The 13,368-nt window shown below is 42.8% G+C and overlaps 3 protein-coding genes across 6 annotated transcripts in view; 2 read left to right on the top strand and 1 right to left on the bottom strand.

Moving 5' to 3' along the window:
- The window catches only part of LOC109529339 (TRPM8 channel-associated factor homolog), a 4,843-nt gene extending 1,516 nt beyond the window's left edge, over nucleotides 1–3,327 (bottom strand). The window contains exons 1-8 of the mRNA XM_019892668.1: nucleotides 3,205–3,327; nucleotides 2,376–3,032; nucleotides 1,801–2,017; nucleotides 1,371–1,662; nucleotides 967–1,268; nucleotides 630–804; nucleotides 446–540; nucleotides 24–257 (exon numbers count right to left, since the gene is read on the bottom strand). Of these exons, the coding sequence (XP_019748227.1) occupies nucleotides 24–257; nucleotides 446–540; nucleotides 630–804; nucleotides 967–1,268; nucleotides 1,371–1,662; nucleotides 1,801–2,017; nucleotides 2,376–3,016 (1,956 nt within the window). The 5' untranslated portion in view covers nucleotides 3,017–3,032; nucleotides 3,205–3,327. The remainder of the gene's footprint in view (nucleotides 1–23; nucleotides 258–445; nucleotides 541–629; nucleotides 805–966; nucleotides 1,269–1,370; nucleotides 1,663–1,800; nucleotides 2,018–2,375; nucleotides 3,033–3,204) is intronic.
- A 716-nt stretch (nucleotides 3,328–4,043) lies between these two features.
- Nucleotides 4,044–11,318, top strand: pnkp (polynucleotide kinase 3'-phosphatase). Its single transcript, XM_019892681.1, has 17 exons — nucleotides 4,044–4,375; nucleotides 4,684–4,730; nucleotides 4,948–5,223; nucleotides 5,290–5,598; nucleotides 5,881–5,960; nucleotides 6,058–6,115; nucleotides 6,250–6,357; nucleotides 8,169–8,240; nucleotides 8,425–8,473; nucleotides 8,707–8,777; nucleotides 8,854–8,946; nucleotides 9,056–9,152; nucleotides 9,243–9,304; nucleotides 10,068–10,177; nucleotides 10,378–10,465; nucleotides 10,559–10,626; nucleotides 10,741–11,318. Exons 1-17 carry the CDS (start codon nucleotides 4,255–4,257, stop codon nucleotides 10,859–10,861), a joined length of 1,830 nt encoding a protein of 609 aa, XP_019748240.1. The 5' UTR covers nucleotides 4,044–4,254; the 3' UTR covers nucleotides 10,862–11,318.
- A 338-nt stretch (nucleotides 11,319–11,656) lies between these two features.
- Nucleotides 11,657–13,120, top strand: LOC109529352 (myb-related transcription factor, partner of profilin-like). Of its 4 annotated transcripts, none has more exons than XR_002170822.1 (3): nucleotides 11,657–11,900; nucleotides 12,131–12,212; nucleotides 12,434–13,120. XR_002170822.1 is itself a non-coding variant. In XM_019892686.1 (3 exons), exons 1-3 carry the CDS (start codon nucleotides 11,786–11,788, stop codon nucleotides 12,789–12,791), a joined length of 663 nt encoding a protein of 220 aa, XP_019748245.1. In that variant the 5' UTR covers nucleotides 11,662–11,785; the 3' UTR covers nucleotides 12,792–13,120. The 4 variants fall into 4 exon arrangements, 3 of the variants coding, with proteins under 3 accessions (XP_019748246.1, XP_019748245.1, XP_019748244.1); XM_019892686.1 differs by having other exon boundaries at nucleotides 11,662–12,212; nucleotides 12,434–12,612; nucleotides 12,735–13,120; XM_019892687.1 differs by lacking the exon at nucleotides 12,131–12,212 and having other exon boundaries at nucleotides 11,661–11,900.
- Nucleotides 13,121–13,368: the final 248 nt, after the last annotated feature.

Genomic DNA, 13,368 nt, shown 5'->3' on the forward strand with positions numbered 1-13,368 from the left:
GGGGGGGAACAGTGAAGTCAGACAAAACCAATGACATCATCCTCACCAGATTTATAATAAGGTGCCGGCACAGCTACCTGCACTATGACCTGTACCCCTCCCACTTGGGTTTTAGGTGGGGCCACCAAGTAGATGAGACCTCCCCACAAGTTCCACACCTGCATCATCTCACTGTCAATGGGAAATTGCTCATGAACATTGGGCGCTCTCTTCAGCTCCTCAGCCTTAAGATAGTCTGTTTGACAACCGATTTGGACCTGTGATGGAATAGAAACGATTTTTACAGACACCATTATGAAGCAATGCACGTTGAAATTCTTTCTGTAAATCTATCCATGGCAACACTTGTCATTATCACGATATGAGATGAGCTGGCGCTTATCCCAGCTGAAACACAATAAATCCAAACAAGAACAATTAGTTTGTGTTTATTCATGTATCATACCATCCATCCCTTGTTGACAATCTCACCAGGCATTGCCATATAGGTTTTCATGCCTTGAGAAAGGTAGAGCCCGGTACTGACCCACTCTTCTCTGTCTAATGCATAAATAGAAACACACAATAATGTCAATTTAAGATAGCACTGAAGGTTGAACCTTCGAATGGTCAAACTAAAAAGGCCGTACCTGCTGTGTTGACATTCAAAGTGACCCTGTGATTATAGACAACGGGCAACAGGGGGTTCTCATTGATGAGGTAAGGCAACAGGCTGTCAGGATTGGGGCAAACCTTAAAGACCTCTGAACCCATGTTGAGCAGCAGATGGTCTTTGGGACTTTTCACTGGGCAGGTGTCACACACCTTAAAATAAATAAGAAATAAATAAACATTGGGGTGGTGGTTAAATGTAGTGCATGAAAGGTCTATCCGTTGACAGTATGTGATCGATCATATCTGTACATCAAGAAACATCAGCAATCAAAAACCTGATGAGCACACAGAGCTTTTCCTTGAGATGTCTACCTGAGGCATGCCCGATTTCTTCAGGACGTGCGTAAGGGTGGACAAGACCTGAGCGTATGAACAGCGATCATGGGCTTGCATTTTTAAGAAGGAGGCACAGTCCTTGCCAAACTTTTTAAGGCATTGCTCCTCGTTCTTGGTAAGATCCTCTCCCTCAGTCACATGAGCGGCAAAACGCTGCAAAAGGTGGCAGAAATGGTAGCTGTCTTTGCCAGTCTGGCTGGGTACAGGAGCTTTGAAGCGACCGCCCCCAATGGTTTCAGGCAAAAGGCTCAAGCCCATTTTATTCAGGATCTTGTTCCCTGCAATTACAACCAGTTTCTATTAGGATGTTCAGAAATTATCAAACATACAACAACAGGAGCTAAAAAGAACCTCATCACTCTTGTGGTGCAGCGTAATACCTGCGAATTCTGTCAAGGGATTTCCGCCTTTGTGTGACTGTGCCCAGTACCAAGCATGGCCACCAATCAGCAGACCTCCTCCCTCTGCCACAAAGTTGTGGATTTCTTCTGCGTGTTTGTCACTGTATGCCGAACACACAAACACACTCAGGTCATTCCTGAAGTCGCTCTTCTCACACCTTAACCCAGATTTCTTGAGATTGTCGAGGGCTTTATGTTGCAGGACGCCCACAGTGCCACGTCGCCCCGCATCCAACCAGTGAAGAGCATTGGTCCAAAATGGGGCCAGCTCCTGTGGTACACCGAACAAAATGTGTGTTCATCACATTTTTATGTTGTTGACACCATTTGGCAGATCGGCACACGGTTCTATTTGAAATGACGCGTAATAATACACAAAATTGACATAATCAATGTTTATTAACGTTACCTCTCGACCCAGATATGCTTCATGGCTCACAACAATAACACGTCCAAGCCCATAATAGGTGCCTGCCAGAAATGGCCGTCTATCTTCTGTCATTCCGATAGGGAAGGCCAGCCGTCCATGAACCAGAATCTCGGAAGCAATCGCGCCACCGGTAATGTCAAACTCAGATATCCCCTGAAGTAAGAATATCAGGTCATCTTCAAACTCCTTGTCCAGTCTGCATTTTAAGAACAAAGAAACATTTCAGTGGACCACATTTGGCCTCTGACTGGCCCTCACAGTTACCATGAAATCAAAGTAAAATGTGATTTTATTGTCAGTATTATTTGTCAGTAGTAATCTGAGCGCTGCCTCTGAGAATAAGATGTTCTTTTGTATTTCACTTAGAAATGTAAACAGTAAAGATCAAGGATAATTTGACAGAGGTATGGAAATAATCAAAATTGCAAAAGTATAATAAATTATGTAGACTGGAGAGGTCTAAAATATGATTATGCTAGTCATAATAATGCAAATCCACAAGCAATCCAGTCTCCAGAACATTTTACTATATAATAATCTTAGGATTTACATACACCACACGCAACCATGAGGCTGGAATCTGAGGGTAGACAGGCAACAATTCAGCTTCACCCGGATGTTGAGAGAAGTAGATGCCGGTCACAGCAGACACTTTGTTCCCTCCGAACCCAAGCAGTGTGTTCTCCTTTGGGTGGTCTGCGGCCCAACTCCAGGCTTGCCCTCCAATCAACACCCCTCCGCCGTTTTTCAGAAATGCCACCAAGTCCTTCCCATCTGTATTCAGGCTTAAGGCGTCTGTTACATAAACACCAAGATTCAGATTCCTCTGGAATGCCTGCACAACTTCAGTTTGGATTCTGGATCTGTTGAGACTATCAGCCACTGCCTTCACACTCTTGTTGACCCCCACTGACAGGTTGCGTGAGCCATCTCCTTTCAGCCAAGTCACTGCGTTTTCTACCAGAGCAGGAAATGTTGTCAAGTACCCTTCATGTCCCAGGACCACAATTCTTCCTGAGCCATACTGGGAGGCAGCCATCAGGACCTGGCCTTGGCTGTTCATCACCAAGGGAAATGCATGTTCTCCAGTCAGAAGGAGGGCACTGGGAACACAAGGGCCACGGAGGTCCAGCTCTCTCACACCACTCATCAGGGACAAAAATGCTCCCTCATTTTGACTTTTTTGGGTCGCCATGGTGTAAAGTGAATCTCTGCAATTAATTTCAGTCACAGGAAAAGTGAATTAAAAAATGTTCTCATAGATTAAAGATATTGTTAAATCTTACATCACATCAACCACGAGCATTCCAGAAAAGTAATTTAGTAGTTCTCTCTCAAGTGACACCAAAGTCCACACACTCTCACAAAAAGTCATATCCTTACCTGAGAGCTTGCAGCTGAAGCCAAGGAGCTGAAAGTGTGTCGGCCCACTGTACTTTATACTGAAGAAGTACAATAGAGGCGGGACGTCAGGGGCGAATAACCCACTCAGAGGCTTTTGACGAAGACCAGGAGCAAACACAATTGGATGATAACATGTCTCTCAGCTGAAGATTCTTTACGTTTTATCTTTTTCTCTTCGAGCCATACACCCTGTTGAACCTGTTAATCCAGTTTTATTTTGATGTAAGCCAGGTAAGGCAAATAAAGTAAGATCTCCCAAGGTTGGCCAACACCGCAGTCCAAACACAAATGGAGAATTTTTAAAAAGCCCGGACTGCAATTAGGTCTATATCAACACACAGTAGAGTCTTATTAAATGAATGCCTCTCTGACAAAAGAGATCAAAACAGTTCATTATTACTTCACAAGTGAGGTAAATAAGGTGCGTGCAAGTGTTGTTGGTGTTATTTTAATGTCGCCCCGTACCAAACTGTAATTGTTATCAAGGTTAAACGCTCAAGATTTGCAAGAAAAAAAAAAAAGAAACGTGAAACTACTCAAAACAAGTGCCTACTTACTTAGCTAACCGATTCCTCTTGTCTTGTTCATCCTCTTTTCCTCGTTAGAGAAAGTTAGGAAGTCAGTCATATTTAAGTGTCAGATAGATCTCAACGGAAGTAAGAATCTCGACGCGCACTGAACAAAACTGTAACGTTGATGTCGTTTGACCAAAATACAGGGTATATTTTAAATATTTATAAACAATGAATGCCACGCAAGAAAGAAAAAAAAAGATTGTAAACCAAACAATTTATCTTAATTATGTTTTTCTTGGAATACCCGAAACGTTTTCGCGGTCGGAACATAGCAACTCAACACGTTTCAGGGTGGAACTGTTATTGGGAAGGACCGATGAGACAAACAAGCACAGCCGACAGTTCACACTCAAGTTTTGCTCAAAACAACCGACCGTTCTTCAAGTTTGGAATACAAATGTTGTCGTCTAGATCTTCGCCACTTTAGTCTTCATTTTGGGGCTGCGTTGCTGAAATGTCGTGCGTTTTGGTTAGTTCATCTGGGGCTCAAATCCTTCTGGAGGATGGACGAGCCGTGTTGTTGGGTCGTGGACCCGATACCGGAGTCGTCGACAAAAAGTGCTCAAGACACCAAGGTGATTTTAACACTCGCGCGTTTCATGCTTTCTCTGCATTGCTCTTCAAATGGATAATGTGTCGTGTTTCACGGCGTTAATTGTGGTTGGCTTGAAGGCTACTGATCAACATTTAAAACAGCATTTAATTGGGACTGGAATTGTGTGTGGGTTTTTTTTTTTTGGTTATTTTGTCAAACAGGAACACAAATTTGAATTTGTTTAAACACAAGCGTTACGGTAGCCTGAACTGCAATTGAAAATACATATCACCGGCTTTTGTTAGTGTGTTTGATTCTGCGTGGTTGACAGTCATATGTTTCTTTCAGTGAAGGTGGTGGCTTGCTTTGCAGACCAGGATGTGGTTGTCACTCAGGTACGAAAACAAAACACTTTCGAGGCGGCAGTTGTAGCTTTGTTATTCTTGAAGAACAGTTCACCTCTCTTGTAAGACTGCAGCTCATTTTTATCTTCGCCTCAAGTGTCATTGTGGCCAAACAAGTGGTGATATTGCACTGCCTTTATGTACCCTTAATTTTATACATTTGATAACTGAATAAAATCTATAACACGATATTGGTATTCTTTCGCAGTTGGGTCCCAATCCCAGTTTCCTGGAGAGTGAGAAGCTTAGCCGTGGCCATTCTGGTAAACTCAGTCATGGTGACACCCTCTACCTGGTCAACCATGAATACCCATTCAAAGTGTGCTTCAACTCGAGCTCTGCTGGACCTTCTTTCATTACGGTACAAGGAAAGCTCAACAATTCGAACAAAACAAAAAGTGGTAAGAATGGGAATGAACAAAGTTCACCGTGGAGTCCACCTAAGCGCAGTATAAAGGATTTCTTTCCTACCTCTCCCATGAAGGTAAACTAATTTGTTTATTTTTTTAACTGCATATTGGAGGCAGACTTGTGACTCTCATCTTTCCAGTCATCAAAAAGGCCGCTTAGCCCAGAGAAAGGGCATCCTGATGCGAAGCGCCAAAGAGGAAATGAGGCCTCGGGTGAATGGGATAGAGAGGAGGTGAGCGAAGATGAGAATGAGAAACGAGCAGAAGAAAAGCTCAGGCAGCTCCAGGAGTTGGCAGAGTCAGCCATGAATGAGAAACGGAACAGGAGCCCAGCAGAAACCGGAGCCCAACCTACAATTTCTTCTTCCTCGGCCTGTGTAAAGAGCACTTGGCAGCAAATTGGCAACCTCATTCTTTACACTGCAGCAGGTGTCAGAGGGAGTGACAAGGTGGGCCCTAGTTGGATATGCCAACCTTAAAAAAAAAAAAAAAAAAAAAAACCCAAATAAAACATTTTTTACATTTAAGAGTACAACATTGGAATTATTGAACTGAATTAAAACATATGAAATGTTATTTATGTGTATTTGAAACGGATTTTTTCAGCATGAAATGTTCACTTTATGTTGTCAAATTAGGTCGTTCCCTAGTTTTGTCCATCTGTCAGGACACATGGTATCAAATGTTAGTGTTATTAATAATACTCATTGTTGCAATGTCTTCATCTCCAGATTGCTGGGTTTGACATTGATGGCTGCATTATCACCACTAAATCAGGCAAAGTCTTTCCCACAGCACCGGATGACTGGAAGTATGTCTGTTTTCCTGAAGCCTCCCGAATTCAAAATGAATCATCAAACATCCCAAGTGGATGAGGTTTTGTCTCGTTTCTGTGTATCATTGAACAGGATACTCTACCCTGAAATTCCGCCTCGGCTGGCCAGCTTAACCAAGAAAGGATACAAGGTGGGGGGAAGCAAAATGATTTTAACTTGACATATTGTTAGGGTATTAGCTATAGATAAACCACAGGCATTAAAACCTATTAAAACAGTAAATTTTAGTGTTGGTTCCCCCTTGCCGCACCCCTTTTCGTCTAGGTGGTGTTTTTCACCAATCAGATGGGGATCGCCAGAGGAAAACTGAGACCAGAAGTCTTCAAGTCGAAAGTGGAGGACATCCTCGCCACACTGGAGCTGCCTGTGCAGGTAAAGTTTCGGTCCCTGGCCTTTGAACAGGCAGGACTAACAATACCCACAGACGTTCCACAACTGCGGCTGAAATAGCGTGTGGCCATTTGAGATTGAATTCAAATGCATGATCAAAAGATTCTGCACCAGTGCAAACAATACCCACAATGATCCATCCATCTTCGCATCCGCTTATCCTCACAAAGGTCGCGAGGCATGCTGGATCCTATCCCGGCTGACTGCGCGTAATAGGCGGCGTTTTGGCAAGTTTTCAGTCATACGCTGATGAAGGAAAATTTCAACGCGCACTCGCCATCGGTTGAAGTTGTTGTTTGATAGGATTCGATGAAACTTGATGTTGATGGCAAAATTGTGTTGGTGGTGTCAAACAGTCAAGGGTTCATCTTAATCGTAGACATTTCAGTCCAAATGTCATGCCATGAAATGAGGTTAAAAAAAGGGGAGGGGGGCTTCAAAATCAAAATAATAAGCGTGCCTGCAGTAGTCTATACAATTTTCTCTTATCATTCCTTTATTGTTCGTGGGTTCGCGTCAGGTTCATTGCTCAAACAACATTTATGCACGTACACAAATGATGAGAGAAAACGTCCATATGTCATTTTCGCTTGCAAGGAGAATAGAAGAGGACTGTGCACAATTCTCTCAGCTATACTCAGCAGCTAAGAATCATTTATTTCCTCTAGAGATCCCCAGGTTACATAAAGGTGAGGCCTCTTAGGAGGAATTGGTGTCATCAGCAAACCGGCCACACCTTAAACTATTAAACCAAAATACATCATCGTTGTTCATTCTAACACACCCACACCAAAATGCATATACCTGATAAACACTTTTAATATGTCAATTCAGCATCATCAGAAATGCAGGAGGGTCGCCTCTGGCAGTTTCCTCAGATCTGATCGCCGACTGCAGATAACTTGAGACCAAGTGGAGATGAGCAGGTTTCGGTTCTCCTGCTTCTGACCTTTGCGCACAACATCACTCGCATAGCAGACTCCAATGTTTGATACGACTTTCACGGCAACAACAAATGTAAAATAAAACATCAGAAATCATACTGAAATCATGTGTTCCCAATTTTATTCCTTCAGTTCGTGCGGTTGAAAACGGTATGACCGGCGTTCCCACACACCTGTGCAGAATTCATGTTTGATGTGGGCACACCTACTGATGGCATCATCAATTGCCCAAGTGGTGGTATTGCCACATTGCATGACGCAATACAAAAACTGCTCCAATAGGCGGGGTGCACCCTGAACTGGTTGCCAGCCAATCACAGGGCACACATAGTCATACAACTATTCGTGTTCACACTCAAACCTAGAGACAATTTAGAGTGTTGAATCAGCCAAAACGAAGCATTATTTTTAAAGGCTCAATGTTTCATATTGCCGATGTTGGTGATCACTCTAGATTGTACAAATGTACCTAATATTATTGACAATTGGTCTACAGCCTTTACAGACCTCTTGATTAGATATACCTTGCTTGCACCAGTTTGAACTCGCTTTTGCACTCAATGATTTTCTTGGGTTTTTATTGGCCAGTAGATTGTGGAAAATACTTTTTGGATGTGGTTCATACTGAGAATCGTGTTACTGCATGTACCTTTTGGTTGGCAAATAAAGTAAAATGAGCTGTCTGAATGCATTCTGGATTCAAAATTAGAGCGATGTTCTTGTTGGTCGTGCAGTTAAAATGTCAAGTCAAGGCATATCAAGCTTTATCGTCAAATATGCTCAATGTGCAACATCATTTTTTTTTTTGTGCCCGCAAAGTTGATGTGTGAATTTTGGTCTATTTCAAAGGTGTTTGTTGCAGCTGGTCCAGGAATCTACAGGAAGCCAGCAGTGGGAATGTGGAATCACCTGTGTGAAAAGGTACATGACAGTCAAGCTCAATCAGACGAAAAACTGAAGTCGACACTAAAAGGATGTCTTGCAACAACTCAGATCAGTCTTGCGTGGTACTTTGAAACCATTCTATAGTACATAGCATGTACTCGTGTGTGTGCATTTTGAAGTTTGTTCTCTTTGTTGTATTATTTCACTGTTTCCTGTATAGGCAAATGATGGCGTTCCTGTGGACAAGACACAAAGTTTTTATGTTGGAGGTGAGCCTGTATAGGAAGTGTTTAATCCTTTGTCAGCATTATAGTACGTATATAGTTTCATCAGCAGTGTGGCCGCATTTTCCCTTGAAAAAGTAACTTAGTGATGTTACTGGTTACTTGATTTTACATGCAACTAAGTTAGATTAGCATATAACAATCAACAAGACAGTGGCAGAATTGCATTCTGGAGCATATTCCAGCAGCCAAAGTTATCTTCTTATTTTTCCTTAAAGATGCTGCAGGTAGACCTGAGAACTGGGCTCCAGGGAAGAAGAAGAAGGACTTCTCCTGCAGTGACCGACTGGTTAGACCGCTTTGTACTCTGCATGTTTTGTTGTTGTTGTTGTTTTAATTAAAACAATTATTTTTCATGTCTGCAGTTTTCCCTGAATCTTAGTCTGCAGTTTCACACTCCAGAGGAGTACTTCCTGGGCTGGAAGAGCGCCCCTTATAGTCTACCACAATTTGACCCTGTGAGTGATTTTAAAAATGTGAGGATCGGCTACATGGCAGGCAATACCAGATATATTGCACATATCCAAATTATCTAGATTTGTTTGCAATTTGAAATCTGCGTTTTAGAGAAAACTGGACTCCAGCATCAGGCTATATGACCCGCCGTCTGCGTCTCTCACCTCGAGCACGACAGAAGTCATTGTGGCTGTGGGTTTCCCTGCATGTATGTAAATGCTGCGAATGTTTCTCTGTGTGTCGAGCCTGCATCAGTCAACGGCATTCTCCAAATCGCATGGCTTTTTTTTTTTCCCAGCGGGCAAGTCCACATTCTTCCACACCCATATCATCCCAAAGGGTTATGCGTACATCAACAGGGTGAGTAGTCAGTGTGCCCCCTGCAAAATTCTAGACAATATTTATACCCCTCTGTGGTTATATAGTGTTGCAATGAAAATTATCCTCAAAACTCACTGCAAATTACATTTACAGGAGGTCCTCGATTCATGATACAGGCAAACCTTTGAGATTCCGGTTTTATTGGATTTAACTGCAACTTTTGATACAGTGGATCACAGTATTCTATTGGCTCGTTTGCAGCACCTGGTGGCCATTGGCGGTAGCGCCCTTGAGTGGTTTAGGTCCTATTTAGCTGATGGAACCTTTTGTGTTAGTCTTGATTGCTCTGAGGCACGAGTGTTCACACTGTATCTGCTTCATCTTAAGGAAACATGGTATTTCCTTCCACTGCTCTTGGTTGCTCTGACGCACGAGTGTTCTCACTGTATCTGCTCCATCTTAAGGAAACATGGTATTTCCTTCCACTGCTATGTGGATGACAGTCATATATATGTCCCACTGAGCAAAAAATACGCTTTCTCATTGAGACCACTTTTATCCTGTCCGGCGGAAATCAAGACCTGGATGGCACAACATTTCTTGAATTTCAATGAAAAGTAGACAGAAGTGATGGTTTTTGGTTCCAGTGGCCCTGGTCCATCCCATCCTGCGGACCTGGGCCCCCCTGTATCCTTATTTTAAGCCAACAGTCTCGAACTTGGGTCTTAAACTGGACAGTGTTTTTAAATTGGACGGGCAAATTAGCGCCGTTGTGAAATGTGTGTGTGTGTGTCTTCTTCAGGACACGCTTGGTTCGTGGCAGAACTGTGTGGCAGCATGTAAGCGTGCTCTGCAGGAGGGCCGCAGCGTCGCCGTAGACAACACCAACCCAGACCCCGAGTCTCGCAAACGGTAGCCCACAACGCAGCTTTCTCACAATACTCTCTTCTCTTTATTACTGTCGACTACAATGTAAAGCATCCATCAGCAAATTCAAAAGGATCATACTTTTCTTCTATACTGGCTGCATCAGACTGCTGTTATCACTGGATGCCACGGTTAAATGAATCATTTGTGTTTATGTAAGCTCAGATTCCCTTTATCTTTTTCAGTTACGTGGATGTGGCCAAGGCCGCAGGTGTATCCTGTCGCTGTTTTCACTTCTCAGCCACTCTGGAACAAGCCAAACACAACAATAGAGTATGATTCACCTTTCCACGCTGTCACGTGTGTTCTGTTGATTAAACTGTTACATTTTCTTTCCTAATGCTTTGTTGTTACTGTTGTTACCAGTTCCGCGAGATGGCGCCCTCAGACAGCAAACATGACAAAGTCAGTGACATTGTTTTCCAAAGCTATAAGTGAGTAACACCAGACAAGAACAATAATCTTTTTTTTCCCTCTTTTATTCCAGCAGTGTGTGAGTCCTTTCTAATGAACTCTCTCTGTCTCTCTTGCTTTCCCTTGACGAACAGGAAACACTTCGTGGCACCTGCTCTCTCTGAGGGATTCTCCGAGATCCTCAGCATCCACTTTGTCCCTGACTTTAAAGACAGCCAATCAGAAATCTTATTCCGACAATTCTCTGAAGGCTGATGGTCACAAACACATTTATGAACAACGAAAGAATCGGATTCTAAACGGCTAAGATGTGAGTGGTGGGATTGTGCCAGAAAGCAAGACACAAAGAAAAAATGGCAAGGTTGATTAAAGCAGAGTGTGCGGAATGAACAGCTTCATATTGCAGTGCATTATTTGTTTGATAAAATACATGTCTTACAACCTGACTGTAAGAGCTTTGCTGTCATACTTTGACAATAAGTACAGTAGGGCTGCAATTATTCTCTTAACAATCAATGAATCTGTCAATTTAATTTTTTTTTTCAATTAATCGCTCGTATGGGTTAACCGGACAGCTCTTTTCATATCTTGCTGGGTAATTGGCAAGTACGGATTTTGTTACCGTGATGCCCGTTGTACAAAATGTGGCTTCCGGCTTCTTTAAATGTATGCAATGTTTGTTTCATTTGGATTAAATGTATGCATTGTTGAATAGCGTCCTGAACAGTAAAACAAACGCACACATTCTATAAGGATGCATATTGTGTGTGATTCAACGGGGGTCATAACAAATGTGGTGAAATATATCCACAGGTTGGTTTGCCTTTTCTACTAGCACTTCTAATTCCACCATCGTGAATTAAATTTTAATCTATCAGATTACACTCGCTGTCGGCGGGAGTTTGCGCTTGTCGTCTATAAAGGTTCACACCCACATGCCCCAATCTAAAATTTAAAATTGCGCGTCTACTCACTCATATTCGGCGCGCTGTTTGCTATAGCCAAAAATGGTAGAGAGCGTCTGTAGTGTCTCAGGGTGAACACAAGGGGCGCTAGGTAAAGGTAGTGCGTAGTAATGAAGAAGAAGAAGTAACACGAAGAAGAACGCGGAGTCTCTGGTCGCTAAACAAGTTGGCGACACCGATGGCGACTCCGACGCTATGCTAGTGTTTTGCGCCAATGGTAGCTCCGATAGTTTTCAGCATGGAAACTTTGGAAGAGAACCGCAAGCGCAAAATGAAGTTTGGAGTGATGGAGTTGGCGGTGTTAGTAGAAGAGGCCAACAAGCATATTGGTGAGTTGCAGCAAAGAAATCTGAATATAAGCAGAAGAAACGCAATATGGGAGACAATCTGTAAGAAAGTCAATGCTGTAAGTAAAACAAGAAGAACGCTCGATGAGGTTAAGAAGAGATGGCAAGATATCCGAAGAAGAACAAAAGAAAAAATGGCTCAGAACAAATCGGCTGCCAATAAAACAGTTGGGGGACCGGTGCAAGACATACCTCTGTCTGCGATTTTGGAGCAGTTGCAGTTGACCTTCTGTGATGAGAACATCATTGGAATCGAAGAGTTTGACATCCTTGAACCAAAAACGGAACGCAAAGGTAGGCAGGCAGGCCCATGTTAAGTTCATTTTTTGTCTTCATGATTTCGCAGGATGTTGAATTTGCCGTTTGCTCAAGCTTAGCTGCACGTACAGTTATTGTCTACTGCACATATGTTCATGTTAATTTTGTGCAATAACGACTTGATAGGTCAATCTTTTCAGCGCACTTGTCCTTACAATTCTGTCCTATTCAATTCAAATTATTATTTTTTTTTTTAGAGACGACGTTAGAAGTTCCAGAATCAGCGCCGCACTCTAGTCAGCCAAAGTCACCAACTGGCATCTCTGCAGAGCCACAGAAGGATCCACCTTATGAGGACATAGACAAGGAGTTGCTACAGCAACAGAAAAATCAATCTGCAGCACTTCACAATGGCTTACAGTCCATTGTACAGGAGGTGAGAGCTGTGTCCTCTGTCATGCGTGCATCCAGAAGGGACACTCAGGCCGTTGTTGCACAGACCAGGCAACTAGCCAATGCTGTATCTGACCTGACGGCAGCCATCAATGTCCTGACAAGAGTGATAGAAAATGGGGTACGCGCAGTCGGGACTCAGAGGGCATTCTGTTCCAGTAGCCTCTCAACTGAGTCGCCGGCAAATGAAGAGGGACGGGATGGCGAAGGAACAGGTGAAAGTACATTACGCTCAGGTGAACCCCAACGTAACCTGCGGAAACGGAAAGCTTCAATGGATGAACCCATATCGACAAAAAGAATGTAGATTTGAACAATCTCAGTGTGAACATTTACTTCACAATTGAGGCTGGTTTTCCAGTCTTCGTGACTTAAAAGGGGCGTTTGCAATTTTCCCTAAAATCACTATGCCATGTTTGTTAAAACTGTCGGTATGACTTGCCAGTGGCACAAAGTACATTTTGTTTTATGAAACGTGAAAAGTGGGGAAGTGGAAAGGAAAGAAAAGCCTTTCTTTCATATACTGTATGTGTGTCTATATGTGTATTTATTTATTTATTATCAAGGTAAGTTTGCTGCTTAATATTTGCATATTGTTTGATGAAAAGTTGAGGTGGTACGGTCACAGATTTGGCTTACTGTTTATGACTTGCTGACATACGTTTACGCCACACTTGCGCTTTTGAATCTTGTGTATGTTGTCGTGAATGCTGAAAAGACTGCAAGTCAGAGTGTTTAG

Source organism: Hippocampus comes, unplaced genomic scaffold, assembly GCF_001891065.2.
Source record: "Hippocampus comes isolate QL1 unplaced genomic scaffold, H_comes_QL1_v1.1 scaffold72, whole genome shotgun sequence".
NCBI lineage: Eukaryota > Metazoa > Chordata > Actinopteri > Syngnathiformes > Syngnathidae > Hippocampus > Hippocampus comes.